Source organism: Tupaia chinensis, unplaced genomic scaffold (assembly GCF_000334495.1).
Source record: "Tupaia chinensis unplaced genomic scaffold, TupChi_1.0 Scaffold000527_1, whole genome shotgun sequence".
Classification (NCBI taxonomy): domain Eukaryota; kingdom Metazoa; phylum Chordata; class Mammalia; order Scandentia; family Tupaiidae; genus Tupaia; species Tupaia belangeri.
The window spans coordinates 3455297-3471449 of record NW_006160040.1 but is presented as its reverse complement, the minus strand read 5'-3'; the positions used below and the strand labels follow the sequence as shown (position 1 = coordinate 3471449).

General features: G+C 41.9%; 1 protein-coding gene across 1 annotated transcript in view; it reads left to right on the top strand.

Annotated features, from left to right (window-relative positions):
• The first annotated feature begins 6 nt into the window (after positions 1 to 6).
• SEC63 (SEC63 protein translocation regulator) overlaps positions 7 to 16153 on the top strand; it is an 81171-nt gene continuing 65024 nt past the window's right edge. The window contains exon 1 of the mRNA XM_006156959.3: positions 7 to 222. Coding sequence (XP_006157021.1) covers positions 99 to 222 — 124 coding nt within the window. The 5' untranslated portion in view covers positions 7 to 98. The remainder of the gene's footprint in view (positions 223 to 16153) is intronic.

The following is a 16153-nucleotide window of genomic DNA, read 5'->3' as shown; positions in this document are numbered from 1 at the left end:
GGCGTCCGAGATACGCCACTCCGGGCCGGGGCGTTGGGAGCCGGAGCGCAGAGCGGGGTCGTGGCGACGGCGGCAAAGAGCGAGGAGGAGGGCGTGCCATGGCAGGGCAGCAGTTCCAGTACGATGACAGTGGGAACACCTTCTTCTACTTCCTCACCTCCTTCGTGGGGCTCATCGTGATCCCGGCCACCTACTACCTCTGGCCCCGAGACCAGAACGCCGGTAAGTCCCGCCGGCGGCTGCTCAGACCCTTTCCCTCAGTGTCGCTTCACCCCCTTCATTGTCCTCCTTGGGAGTTTCGCTTCGCACTCTCCCATTGTTCTGATCTCTCCTTGCAGCCAGCCTCCTCCTGCCTCTTTGTCTTCTCTGCCTCTGCTTTTATTGGGCATTTTTCTTTATGGTGGGAGCGGGATGGGTTGGGGAGGATGAGAATTGGGTGAGAACAGAGTTAAGCAAAGGAGGAAACATGTAGGGGGAGCTCTGGCCACCCCCCTTTGAAAGTCAGGGTCCTGCTTCCCCCCATCCCCTTGTTGCAGCTGTTAGAGATGTTTGGGCGCATCTTCTGAACTGGGTGGCATCTTTAGGACCGCAGCTGAGCTCACCAGCCGCCCACCCCTGTCACTTCCTCGCGTTGCTTTTTCATTTGTTCACTCACACTGTGGGGGTTGGAAGCAGTGCCGTTATCCTTCTTAGCAAAAATAGGCTTTTCTCTATTTCCTTTCCTTTGGAGTTTCCTGTTTATGAATTGCAAGTAGGAAGTAGTAAGTCTTGTTTAATTAATCTTGTAGGTAGTTGAGAGGTAGCTGGTTCATTTACCTTCAGTTCCATATCTTCACAGTAAATAGCATCGGATTAGAACACTGAATAATACAGATTCTTTAGGTATTTTGTTTTGTGCTTGGGTAATATTTGCATTCCGTTTGTTGCACTTTACTAGGACATATGGCAGGTAATATTCTTAAAGCTGATAGAACTGCTAGTGCCTAACGGGTTATTTATGGTGTCGTTAAAAATAGTAGATTTTGAGTATTACCAGCATTTGGGGAAAACGTTCTATTTCACAAGAGGTATGCTAAACTTGCTTAAATATCTTCCCTGAAGTTGGGTGTGGTGGAGGTCCAGGTTATACACTGTACTTTGGGGAAATCACTGACAGGGAGGCATTGAGTCAGCTCAGCACTGTTAGGCTTTTACAGGGTCAGTACCTTGTCAAATTCTTGAGTTGAAAGAAATGGAAATAAATTGAGTTTAGAATAAATAGTATCAAAGGATTCCATCTTTTTGAATATTTGATAATAAACTTAAAAATCTCTGAAGTACAAAATTCAGCTCAAATTTTATAGGCTTAATAGATTTCTCCCTCCATGGGTAGTTAATGAAACTTGAACTGTTGTGCTTTCTTTTCCTAAGTGCATTTAAATTGTGTGGGTTCTTTGGACAGTGGTTGTGTGTAAGTGGTGAAAGTCTTCATGTTGCTATGACTTGTCTTATCTGGAAAATGAAGGCCATTTATCTGGTAATTGCATTATGAGTTTTTTAAAAAGAACTATTTAATTTTATTTATCATCATCATTTTTTTTTTTTAATTTGGTAGAGGCATCTCTTTCTCTCTCTCTGGGAGAGTGAAAGTGAGAAAGCAAGCCGCCAGGTCCGGACTCGAACTACAGTCAGTCATGTGGGGAGTCCAGCGCCCCAACCACCATGCCACTTGCTTGCCCATATTTTGAGTTATTAAAAGGATCTCCCACCTGTCCACTTTTCAGTATAGTATTTTTTTATTTTCATTTATCACTTATTTGTGTGCACAGTAGGTTGTATTGGTAGCTTTGGTTAGAATGTGTTTTTGAAAAGCTGCACAGATTGTAGAAACTGTCATTTTAATAATCTACACTGGATTTTTGAAATTTTAAAGTTGTATTTTCACTGAGGGTTTTGTATCATAAAATTTATCTGGTAACTTATGTCATAGATAAGTCATACCTAAGCCCCTTAGCATATAGGTGGTATTTGGAAAAGTGTTAACAGTTGAGGTGGAAGAAATTAATAATCACTGTAAGTCATAGACTTCAAGTGTTATTTTATGTAATCCATTTCAAAATGTAAGGAGGTAGGTACTATTATTATCCCCATCTTACAGATGCAACTGGAGGTAAGAGCAGATAAGTAGTTTTCCTGTGTAGCTGAGCTGGAATTAGAACATTGTCTACTTAGCTTCAAACTCTGTGTTGTTCCCGTATTATTAGATAGAAAGGTAGGTGAACTGTGGGTGTCGATTTGCCTGTTTTTACATCTGGCACTGTGCTTCAGACTTGCCTTAGTCAGCGCACATGTTATGTTTGGTCTTGCCCAAAGTTGTGTTCTGAAAATTATGGTGGACACTTAAATGCTGTTCTAATCACGATGAGAATTGTAGAGTATCACTTGGACTTTCATGGCCTTACCCCATGACTTGTTTCTTTAGAATTAAAGTGGTATTGAAAGGGTGTCTTTGGGGGGCTGGCAGGTGGCATGGTGGTTTAAAGAGCACTGAACTCCCTCATGACTGACTGCAGTTTTGGTCCTAGACTTGGCGGCTTGCTTTCTCACTTTCTCTCTCTCTCTCTCTCTGTCCCTCTGTGGCCACATAAAGATAAATAAGTAAATAAATTAATAAAGTTAAATAAAATAATTCTTTTAAAAAAAGAATTTCTTTTTAAATCACAGTGACTTTTTTTTCTGTAGCCCAATTGCAATATCTTGAATGTCAAAGAGAAATCTTGAATTACTCGTTCATTCAGAGCTCCAAAACAGTGTTTTCAGGGGCCAGCTGACGTGGTGTTAGAAGTAATTCAGTGCTCAGTGATGTTGAGACCGAATGGGAAGTTCCTGGGTTCCTGTCTCAAGGTCTCTGTATAGGCTTGATTGTGTGGGTTTCTATGCTCCTTGCTTGCTGAGCCTGGAGTTGGGATTGTAGAGTGAAGGCCCTCTCTCTCTCTCTCTCTGTGTCTCCTTTTATAAGACAAAAAGTATATAAATTAAAAAAAAATAGTTTTGGGTCACCATATGGCCTGGTGGCTATGGGAGCTGGATCCCAGATGGCTGATCTTGCTATTGGACTCTGACTCGGTGGCTTGAAAAGTGCACCAGGTACATATGTGCATGCCCAGAATCCAGAGAAATGGAACTCTACTAGTACATACGGTAGGTAATATTCTTTTTTTTTGGGGGGGGGAGGGAGAAGCTTTTTGCTATAGGGTGTGTGTATGCTCACCAGAAAGACAGAGAAAGAGACAGAGAGACAGCGAGAAATCGCCCCCCAGGAGGGATGGCCAGGCCGCAATTCCTTCTCCATTCTCCTCTTGGGATCTTGAGCATGCATGCGCACATGCCTGGTGTGAGTTTAAGTCACCAGGCCCAGGACTCCAACTGCGGTCAACTACCTGAGAGTCTAACAACGTAACCATTATGCCATCTGCTGGTCCCCAAGGTAATATTCTTAAAGCTGATGGAACTGCCAGTGCCTAATGAATTATTTATGGTATCGTTAAAAATAGTAGATTTTGAGTATTACCAACATTTGGGGAAGGGATTGCTGTGTGGCCATGCTGCATTGGGTATTTTCTCCCTCCCCCTCCCACACTAAGTAAATGTGCGGGAACCAGCAGTTAGCGTAATGGCTATGTCGCTGGACTCCCACATAGTTGACCGCGGTTCGTGTCCCGGACCCAGTGGCTTAAAACTCACGCCGGGTGCGTGTGCGTGCGTGCCCAAGATCCCGTGAGGAGAATGGAGGAGAAGGGATTGTGGCGTGGCCATCCCCCCTGTGGGGTGATTTCTTGCTTTCTGTCTCTATGTCTCTCTCTGTCTGTCTGGCGAGCACACGCGCCCTATAGCAAAAAAACCTCTCCAAAAAAAAAAAAAAAAAAGAAGTAAATGTGCTTTCTGGCAAATTTAAAAAAAGAGAAAAAAAGTTTTTTCATATTTTGCAGTGAAGTAATTTGCTTATTTGTACTGATGGGAGGCTACTTAATAATCTGTATTTATTCTTCTTACGAAACAGTCATGTTTTGCTATTGAAACATAAATTTATTTGGTTATTGGTGGTGTTTTTGCACCTCTAGGGCATGTTAGGTATAAACACTGTTATCTTCCTAAAGTCTGAAAAATTCTGAAGCACATTTGACCTCGAGGGTATTGGATAAAAGACACAGATCTATACTAGTTTATTTGAAAATAGAACAGCATACCTCATTCATTCATTCCACAAACAAGATACAGACACTCACATGTATGCCCACCCACCCCACAGGGTCTCCTTGCTACCACCCACCCCCAGCCTGCAGCCGGCCATAAATCACGGGCACATGCTTGCTTAATGTACTCAGGGAGGTGTCTGGACTTGAACCTGGGACATCCCATGTGGCATTGCCTCACAGAGCACCACACTTTCCCACTGCATCACTGTCTGGCTCCCAACAGCATATTTTAATACTTGCTTTTAAACTTAATTTGTTTAGTTTTACTGTGAAACTTTAGTAGCTAAATAAAAAATTGTAGTCATGAGTTTGAGTTTCAGAGTTCTGACAGTTTTTTTTTTTTTTTTTTTTTTTTTAAAGAGATTTTTGCTAGGGCGCATGTGCTCACTGGAGAGAGACAGAAAGTGAGAAATCAACCCCTCCCCAGGGGTTGGCCATGCCACAATCCCTTCTCCTCCATTCTCCTTTTGGGATCTTGGGCACGCACGCACACGTGCGAGGTGTGAAGTTGCCAGGTCTAGGACTTGAGCCACGGTCAACTATGCGGGAGTCCAGTAATGCAACCATTATGTCCTCTACTGGTCCCGAGTTCTGACTGTCTTGATTTTTCAGCAATAATCTGCTTGCAAGCATGAAAAGATTAGCTTTGCTGACAATTATAATCCTTTTCTTTCTTTCTTTTTTTGTTTTTGAGAGGTTTTTGCTATAGGGCACACGCACTCATCAGAAAGACAGAGAGGGACAGAGAGACAGAAAGCGAGACCGCTCGGGGGGATGGCTACACCGCAATCCCATCTCCTCCATTCTCCTCTTGAGATCTTGGACACACATACTCAGCGTGAGTTTAAGCCACCGGGTCTGGGACTTGAACCACGGTCTACTACATGGGAGTCTAGTGACATAACCATTATGCCATCTGCTGGTCCCAACAGTTAGAATCCTTGAAGTTCGGTTTAAATAATCCTTATTATTATTTTTTTAAATGACGGTTGGGAATTTCAGTTTCAAAGTTGACAGTTGTTTTTGTGTAGCTCTTGGAATTATTGGGCTCTTGAGAAATTGTAAGAAAAGTATGGCGCCATTTCACAGATTGTAACATCTAGGGTTTGAAAAATAGAAATAGCTTGATCGTTGAGAAACTTGACATGTTAATTGAATTTACCCTCTTAGCTAAATATTATTTTTAGGAGAAATTTTTTTGCTATGGGGTGCGTGCACTCACCAGAGAAAGAGAGACAGAAAGTGAGACTTCACCCTCCCCCCGGGGATGGCCACAATTCTTTCTCCTTCATTCTCTTCTCTGGATTCTAGGCATGCACACACAGGCACCTGGCATGAGCTTTAAGCCACCAGGTCTAGAACTCAAACAGCAGTAGACTATGTGGGAGTCCAGCAATGTAGCTATAACGCCATCTGCTGGTCCCTGCTAAAACATCATTAATGAAACCCTTTTGCCTTGATTTTTGTCGTATTTGTTGGTTAAGTGTAATTATAATTTATACCCTTTTTAGTAGTTGAAGGGTCTTACTTGTCTTAAACTCTCTTGGGTATTTGCTAGTTGGCTGAGAAGTTTTTGAAAGTGTTAAGGATAAAAGCTCTGCATGAAGTGATAGCATGGAGTATTTATTTAGATTTCCTTACAGCAAGGGAATCTTGGCTTCTCAGCTAAAAGTCAGTATTCTCTACCCTGGCCACATATTAGAATCACTTGGGTGAGCTTATGAAAACACCTATACCCATTCTCAGATGTTATGATTTAATTGGCTTAGAGTGGGTGCTATGTATTTTGGTATTTTAAGAGGTCCTTATGATTCTAAATTGTAGCTCTGTTTGAGAAATACTGTTTAGAGGAGAACTTCCTTAGTAAAATGGTCTTTTACTGGAGTTTTCTTCATTTTTGGAGGTTGTGTATTTGTTTTGTATGTACTTTTTGCTAAACAAAAAAAAAGCAGTGTCTTAGCCTTTTTGTTTCACAGATCTAAGAAGCACTTATAGTGTTATAAAGTTCTGGTAGTTGAAAGCCAAACATTTTGTCAAAATTTATCATAGTCATCTACAAACATCTGTCCAAGTATTTAACATGTGCTGTGAATATAGCTGTTTATATTTTGGATAGCCTTGACATTTTGAATACTTGCACATATTTACTGTTCTAGTCCATTTTTTATTGTATAATAACTGAATCCCTGAAACTTGTTGATTTATACAAATAGAGGTTTATTTAGTTCACAGTTTGGAGGTCCAATGTCAAGGGACTGAATCTGGTGAGGGTCTTTTTGGTGGGGTTCCCGAGTGGAGCAGGGCATCACATGGCGAGAACTTGGCATGTCTTTGTCCTTATAAACCCAAGAGTATCCAGTCATGGGGCCACCATGCTCAGGGAGATCTTTGGACATGAACCTGGAACCTTCCTGTGTGGGTCAGCTTTGCAGAGCCTTGAGTTTAACTGTTGGGCCACTGTCCAGCCCCTCCCTGTGGCAACCAAATTTCAACCCTTGAGTCTTCAGGGAGCACTTTCAAACCCTAACAGTTACCTTAGCATCACCCAGCTTTGGTATTGCTCACAATACTGTACTGTGACCTGTCGTGCACTGTCCACTTAGTGCTTTCTTGGTGACTTTCAAACATTGTCATACCGAGTGTTTTTAGAATGTAAATATCTTACTTCACATTTTTTTTAGATTTTTGCTATAAGGCATGTGCGCTCACTGGAGAGATAGAGAGACAGAAAGTAAAATCACTCCCCAGGGTGATGGCCTTACTACTTCTCCTCCGTTCTCCTCTCTGGATTTTGGGCATGCACACACACAAGCTGCTGGGCCCAGGACTCTAACTGCGGTAGAGTATGTGGAAGTCCAGTGACATAACCATTAGGCCATCTGCTGGTCCTCATATCCTTAATATTTTTTTTTTTTTTTGAGAGATTTTTCATTATAGGGCGCGTGCGCTCGCCAGACAGACAGAGAGAGACAGAGAGACAGAAAGCGAGAAATCACCTCCCAGAGGGGATGGCCACGCCACAATCCCTTCTCCTCCATTCTCCTCTTGGGATCTTGGGCACGCACGCACACGCGCCTGGCATGGGTTTTAAGCCACCGGGTCCGGGACGCGAACCACGGTTGACTACGTGGGAATCCAGCGACATAGCCATTACGCTAACTGCTGGTCCCATATCCTTAATATTTATACGAAACTTCAATCTGACCTTTATTCTGAAGTGCTTAATTTTGTTTACTACTATTTAATATACAGTATAAGGGTCATTGTTTATCATCAGGTTCTCATTAGTATATTTCACAGGAGAAAATAACTGTTTATAATTATTAGAGTTTCAGATAATCAAAAGCATGCTTTTACTCTTTTTATCGGTTAAAGAGTATAGGTCTTTTGAAATCAGACAAAGCATATCATTAACTTCCCCAGGTTTTTGTTTGGTTTTGACTCCTTGACCTTATTTTTGGGGATTGACCTTTCTTTTCTTATTTGGCCTTACTTTTTTACCTTACTTTTTCAAAACTGCCTGCTTTTGAAACCAGCCACTGCCACTTATTAACTGATGTTAGGTAAGTTATTTAATTCCTATGTGTTTCAGTATACTTCTTTGTAAAATATAGATAGTGCATTTGTCTGGTGTGTTTTCATGCCAGCCTCAGGATCTCTGCCTGCAGTGGGGAATATGGCTTCCAGTTTTACAGGGCATTTGCATTACTGCTGCACCACAGTGGCTGGGCCTGAAACTTATTTATTTATTTATTTATTTATTTATTTAGATTTTTGCTAGAGGGTACATGTGCTCGCCGGAGAGATAGAGAGACAAAAAGCAAGAAATCACCATTATGACCACACCACAGTCCTTTCTCCTCCATTCTCTTCTCCGGATTTTGGACATGCATGCACACATGACTAGCATGAGTTTTAAGCCTCCAAGTCTGGGACTCAAACCCCAGTCAGCCATGTGGGAATCCAGTAACATAACCATTATGCCATCTCCTGGTCCCTTTGTTGACCTTTTTAACAGCAGAGAAAATACTAGTTGTTATCAGCCTGTAGTCACAGGAATATATCTTATGAATGTTCATTTCTAGGGCATATAGTCCTTGTAAGAATTTACGTTTTTTTTCTTTTTTTTGGAGAGGTTTTTGCTATAGGGTGCATGTGTTCGCCAGGAAGACAGAGAAAGACAGAAAGGGAGAAATCACTCCCCAGGGGGGATGGCCACATCGCAATCCCTTCTCCTCCTCTTGGGATCTTGGGCACGCAAGCATATGTGCTCGGCGTGAGTTTAAGCCACCGGGTCTGGGACTCGGACTGCTGTCGACTACATGGGAATCCAGTGACATAGCCATTACATCAACTGCTGGTCTCTAAGAGTTTACATTTTGAAGGGATATTAGAGATCTGAGAAAAGTTTGAGCAGTTTATAAAGTCCTTTCCTCTGGGTTCTAGTCTGATAGAGTGTTGTATCAGACATATACACACGGGAAACCAGCTGGAACTTGGCAGTAGGCATTACAACACAACCTGTAGGCTTGATAGATGTGACAAACATCAGATTAGTAATTCCGTTATGTAAAGTTGCTTTTATTTAAAGGTCATATTGTATACCTGCTTGACCTTGGGAGAATTTGCATACCTGCTTGATCTTGGGAGAACCTGGAAAACAAAGACAAGCTTATTTTCCTCTTCTCAGATGTTTTCCCCTTAATCATACTGGTTATTCACATATACTGTGTTGTGCTCCGACTTCCTTTTAAAAATGTTTCCTGTTGTTATCAGACTTTATTGATGACAATAGTCCTTACACTATTTTACCATCACATTGTTACTTTGAGAGTGTTACCAAAAGTGACAACAAATTTAGTTTGAAGAGCTTAATTGGCTTTTTTGAAATTCTAGAATTGGACATTTCATTCTGTAAAATTGAACCACTTTTCACAATCTGAGCAGAGAAAGCCGGTTTATAGACGGAAAGGGGCTAAGGAAGCAGAAACAGAAAACACAAGCGCATTAGTTGTTTCAAAGTCACTTTCCTTTTAAAGGTTAAAGCGGGACACTGGATTGTTTGGGGATGGACACTGGATTGGTGGGGGATGTGAGTACTGTCTCCCACTCTCCTGGTTTCTCAGGTCAGATAAACAACTTTTAGCTTGGTGACGTGGGACTTCAGTGTGAGTGACTTTCTACTAAAGTTCTGTTGTGTCGGGCCTAGTAGAAGAGTCCAGTGCACACCAGTGGCCTCCTGAAATCTTCATTTATTAAAAGGCACTGCCATTCATTTTTTGGAAAAGATGTTCAGTATGGAGAAAGGAATATTTCTTATGTAGATTCCATGAGCATTCCCGTTTGATTGTAGTAGGTACGGCAAATGAGACAAAGATGAGGTGATACGAACAGTTACAGGCCAGTCCCATAGCATGGTAGTTAAGAGTAGTGCCCCAGGAGCTGGATCCCAGATGGCCAAATGCAGTTCAAATCCTGGCTCCGTGGCTTGGAAAACATGCTAGGCACTTCTGTGTGTGTGCTCAAAATGCAGACGGGCTGGAGGGATGGAGGGAAATGGATTGTGGTGTCACCGTATCCATTGTTGGGGCTTCTCTCTTTCTCTCGCTTGGTCAGTCTCCTGCAAAGTGTATATGTCTCTAGGCAATTAAAGGAAAAAACCAATAAACCAACCTAAACACTCCTGTTTTGCTAAGAGGTGTAACCTGGGTGGGTTGAGATGATTAGACAAATACACACATTATTATATCCAGAACACAGTGAAAAAAGTGCAAGAGAAGTGGGTAAAAAGCAAACAAACAGAATGATGTGAGCTTGAACACTGGTGATAGCAATAGGAGTGTCAGAGACATACGGAGGTAGAACCTTTTTATTTTAAAGTTTTGATTGTAGGGACCAGCAGGTGATGTGATGGGTAAGGTACTGAAGTCCCACAGGGCTGACTGTGGTTCCAGTCCTGTACCTGGCAGCTAAAAAAGCTCACTGGGCATGTGTGTACATGCCTAAAATCCCAGGAGGAGAATCGAGAAGAGAGGATTGCAGCATGGCCATCCCTCCAGAGGGTAATTTCTCACTTTTCCTCTCACTGTCTATCTCTGAGAGAACACGTGCCTTAAGGCAGAAACAATAGCAACAATGATGACAAAAATTTTGATTGTAATAAAATACATATAATATGAAAACACACAACTCAGTGATGTTAATTACATTTACAAAGTTGTGTAACCATCACCACTATTTCATTTCCATAATGTTTTTGTCACCTCATTCTTTCCTCTAAACCTTTAGAAACCTCTGATTTATTTTTCGTCTGTATAAATGAGCTTATTACACAGACTTAGAGTTGAATAATATTTTTCCTTCTATCTGCTTTGTCTCATTTAGCATAGTGGTTCAAGACTTGTTAATGTTGTAGCATGTATCAGAACTTCATTCTTTTTATGGCCAAATAGTACTCCATTATATGATATACTACATAGTATCTATTTGTCTGTTGATGAACACGTGGCTATTTCTATCTTTTGGCTATTGTGAATAGTACTGCAGTCAGCATTGGTATACAAGTATCAGTTTGAGTCCTTATTGTCAATTCTTTTGTTGACTATATTCCTAGGAGGGAAATTGCCTGTCATACAGGGATTCTGCTTGGCTTTTTGAGGAACTGCCAAGCTTTTTCACAGTGGCTATACTGTTTTACATTCCTGTTAACGTATGAGGGTTTCCATTTCTGCCATTTCTCCCTAACACTTGTTATTTTTTTCTTTTTCATTTTTTTTTATAATGATAGAGTGTATGCATATACACACAATGGAGAGAGAAAGAGAGCGAGAGAGAGAGAGAGAGAGAAAGGACCCTTGGCAGGGTCTTAATACAGCAATCTCCTCATTCTGCTCACATACAGAAGGCCATCCATGGGTTTGGATCCCAAACCCAGTTACAGAACTGCAGTCCAGTAGGCTGAGGTGCTAAGGAATGTGTCACCAGGCTGGGCTCTTCTCTTTCTTTTTTAAAAAAGAGATTATAGCATATGGCTGGCAGGTAGCATGGTGGTTAAGGTGCTGGACTCCCATGTGGCTGACCACAATTTGTGTCCTGGAACTGGTGGCTTCTTTCTCACATTCCCTTTCTCTCTGTCTCTTTTTGGTCAAATTAAAAATGATAATAAATAATTTTTTTAAGAAGAAGATTATAACGTCTAGTAAGCTATAAGTGGTATCTCACTTGGGTTCTGAGTTGAATTTCCTTAATGATGCTGAGTATATGTTCTTATGCTTATTGGTCACTTGCGTATATTTGGAGAAATGTCTGTTCAGATCATTTACCCTTTTTTTTTTGGAGAGATTTTTGCTATAAGGCGCGTGCGCTCGCCAGACAGACAGACAGAGACATAGAGACAGAAAGCGAGAAATCACCCCCCAGGGGGGATGGTCACACCACAATCCCTTCTCCTCCATTCTCCTCTCGGGATCTTGGGCATGCATGCACACGCGCCCGGCGTGAGTTTTAAGCCACCGGGTCCGGGATGCGAACCGCGGTCGACTACGTGGGAATCCAGCGACATAGCCATTACGCTAACTGCTGGTTCCCAGATCATTTACCCATTTTTAAGTTGAGTTGTTTATCATCTTTTTGTTGAGTTGACGTTTTCATCTATATCTATTCCTCTGGTGATCTTACTCAGTTTAATGATTTTAAATGTTATCTATATGATGAGCACCCCAAATTTCTATTTTTAGTATGGATCTTTTCCCTCAAACTCCAAATTTGTGTGTATATATATATATACTTATAATTGCCATTCCAAATTCCCATTTGGATATCTAATAGACATCTTAATATGTGCAAAGCTGATAGAATTTCTGTCTCTCCTTTCTTCATCCTTTTGACCCATAGTCTGTATCTCAATTGAACACAACTGCCTTTTCAGCCATTCTGGCAAGAAGTCTTGGGGTTATTCTTGACTCATCTCTTTGTCTTAGACCCTGCTTCCAGACTGTTAGCAAGCTTGTTTTCTTGGCTTGGCCCTTACATTATATTCAGTCTGACCATTTCTCATCACTCCACCACATCCTAGTTTACTGTCTAGATTATCTAGCCTCTTAACTGGTTTCCTTGTTCCTACTCTTGCTTGGCTTAGTCTGTTCTCAGAATATTAAAGGAATAGAATCTTTTAGAACAGAAGTTAGCTTGTGTTACTCTTCTACTCAGAAGTCTATCCTGTTGGCTTTTTGTTTTCTGATTGCTAGAGGGCACGTGTGCTTACCTGAGAGATGGGGTAGAGGGTGGTGGGAAGGCACTCCCAGTAGGGCGTAATTACAGTGGAATCCCTTCTCCATCTCTTCACCCTGTTGGGATTTGGGGCACACACGTGCCCATTGTGTTTTTCAAACTGTTTGGGTGGGATTCAAATCTCAGTTGACCATTTGGGATTTAATTCCCTTAACCATTAGGCTACGAGCCAGCGAAGCTCAGAATTCTTTAAGGCTCTCCATCTCTATTGAAATAGAAGCTCAGGTTTTATAGGCAAGTCACTCATGATCTCTTTGATCACATTGCTTTGTCCTTTCCAACCATCCTGGCTTTTTTGGTGTTCCTAGAGCACAGTAAGGCATACTCTTTCCTGGAACCCTTACCGTTGCTGTCCCTTTTGCCTGGAATATGTTTCTTCAGGGTAACCACAGTACCTTCTTCCGTCCTCTCTGTTGGCTCTGCTTAGATGTTGTCTTCTCAGTGATGCCGTCCTTCAGCACCCTCCTCCCCATGAAAACAATAGAGAAAATGATAGAGTCGTGCATGCACAGGATTGGGGTGAAGCGAGAAAAAAAGCACTGTCAATAGGGTCTTGTCGTGTGGCAACTTCCTTGCCCTAGCCCTCCAGCTCCTCAGGAAGCCAGGTGACTTCTTGTGTAACTCTGGTATGTTTGCAGGCCAGCCAAGGGATCTGAACCTGCAGTCGACCATGTGGCCTCCAGCCTTGCAGGGCACTACAGTGCCTCTGGGCCACAGCAGCTGAGCCAGGTGCCCTATTTAAAGTTATAATGTTTTGTTTTACTCTCCTACCCTACCCTCATGGTCTCAATTTCTCTACTTAAGTTTTTTTCCTTTAAGCATGTTAAATGTTCTAATATATACTTATTTTGCTTATCACTATTTCTTCCACTACAGTGTATTTCTTCTGTGAGAGCAGGGTTTTTGTTTTGTTTTCTCTTGTATACTGAGTCCATAGTAGATTCTCACCAAATATTTATTAAATAAAGGAGTTAATTGGGCCAGCAGGTGGCATGGTGGTTAAGGTACTGGAATTCCCACATGGCCGACCATGGTTTGAGTCTCGGACCTGGCGGCTTTCTCTCTCTTTCTCTCTTTCTCTCTCTGTCCTTCTCTGGCAAAACTCATGTGAAAAATAGTCATAATAATAATAATAAATATTTTGAAAAAAGGAGTTAATTATTCTCAACAGTATTTGTATAGTGCCTGCTGTATTCTAGGCAACTGGAAAGAGGAGGGGTGATCATTTATGGATAAGATATTATCTCTGCCCTCAAGACCTTGAGTATGGAGGAGTCAGAATTGGCTGTAATATTGGCTACTGAAGCACGATGGTGTGCATTGCTAAGATGCTACTCAGAGGCTGAGGTTACATGGGAGGCCTGAGTTCAGCTGTCAAAACACATTAGTTGAATGTACTGGTGCATGTCTTTTTTTAAGAGATTTTTGCTATAGGGTGCATGCACTCACCCCAGAGAGTGAGAGAGACAGAAAGCTAGAAATCACCCCCTGGGGGTATGGCCACGCTGCAATCCCTTCTCCTCCATTCTCCTTTTGGGATCTTGGGCATGCATGCACATGCACCCGGCATGAGTTTTAAGCCTCCAGGTCTGGGACTGAACCACAGTTGACTAGGTGGAAGTCTAGTGATGTAACCATTACGCCATCTGCTGGTCTCAGGTGCATGTCTGTAGCCCTAGCCAACTAGGAGGCTAGGACAGAAGGATTATGACATGGTGAGACCCTGTCAAAAAAACAAAAACAGACAACTTTTTAAAATTATTTTAAATAATTATTTAATTTTATTTACTATTATTTAAAAATTTGATCAGAGAGAGACAGTGAGAAAGCAAGCTGCCAAGTTGAGGGCTCAAACGGTGGTCAGCCATGTGGGAGTCCAGCGCTTTAACCGTCACACCACCTACCAGCCTTGACAACCTCTTTTTTTCTCATGAAAAGAGAAGGAAAAAGAATGGCGGAGTCATACAAGCAAATTACAGAAGAGATTGTATAGTCTTATTCCTTATTTTAGGAAGGAGCTATAAAAATGTTAAAATTCTTAAAGGTAGTAATTCCAGTTCTGGGACTGTATTTCTAAGGAGATAGTGTTACAAATACTTGTAGGACCAAAAGATCCATAATACCAAAAGTTAGAAACAATTTTTATGTCTAACTACAGGATGGTAGGTACATTGTCTTTATTCATTTGGTTACTAGTATCATTGAGTGATATTTACAGTGAATTCCTAAATGTGGGGGAAAGTTTAGAAGTTAACAAATTAAAGATAATAGCTAATATGATTTTTAAAAAAAGTTTATCCCATGAGAAAGGGAGAGACACACACCTGCCCTCACATGCACAAGTATCTCATCTCAGGGTTCTTCATGCTGAGATCATACTCCCAACCTCAGTCAGCTCTCAGTAGTATCATGGGTACTTGTATGTGTGCTGTTTGTGCACAAGGAGACCTTGCCGCACGAACCTGGGGCCATCCCATATGGCTTCAGCTTCCCAGAGCATTGCACTACTGCTGCACCCCTGTGGCTGGCTGGCAGATGTGAGCTTAACACAGGCTGCAGCTTTCTGTGTTGAATGCTCCCAAGTTGTACACTGTGCATTGTGGAGCACTCCCCTTACATGGACTTCTGTATGTCCTCTCGTTCTCTTTCTCTTTAAGAAGCTGTCCCTTAGGCCGCTGTGGTGTGGGGAAAAGCACCAGGTGTCATCTATGCTGTGACAGTGCCCCCAGGGCCTTAAAATTGAGCAGCCCTGCAGCCCTGTAATTGAGGGAAGCTCACTGCTCCTGGAAATCAGTTGCTGGAGCTTCCTATTCACAGAGATGTCCCTCTCCTGACTTCGTACCCTCATCCTTGCCAATTCCCCTCTCTTCCCCTCCCCAGATATTCTAAAGAGGACTAAAAAGGAATCACACTGAAATGGTATTAGTGATTCTTATTTGAGTGTTAGAATGGTAGAATTTTCTTCTGCCAACTTTTCTTTAGGGATTTGTATTAACATCTGACAATTAAAGTCTCTGGCTAGCTTTGTGATCTTGAGTAATATGCTATGTACCTATTATTTCTGGAGGCATTTTCAGTTCAGTGCATTTTTACTTTGGGGTATATGGTGTTTAAGGTTCTCGTGGGACTTAACATCCTTGTGCTTTAAGTTGCCTTGCCTTCATAGTCTTTTTCATAGCATTCGACCTTTTGAGTCCCAGACTTGGTGGCTTGCTTTCTCACTTTCCAGCTCACTCTCTTGTGTCTCTCACAGGTCAAATTAAAATCAATGAATGAATAAATAAAATTCACAAAAAAGAAATAGCTGACCATTGACTTGAATTGTGGGTTATCACTCTAGATTAAAGTTAAAAAAAAAAAAGACACAGGAGGAGAGGTAATGGCAGATGACTGATGAGGAGTGCTTTGGCTAACAGGGTAGGTGTTGGGAAACTGAGATGGCAGGGCAGGTGGGATTTAAGGTCCTTTCCTGTTAGAAGCGCATGCTGAGGAGACACATGGCATCCTCTGCAGAGGCCCACTTGGAAGATGCCGTAATTTGTTTGAAATTCTCCACTTCCTATTCTTCCATCTCAGTTTGAGAAATGCAGCTTGAAGTGAATTTTTCCTGTATTTGAGAGACTGCCATT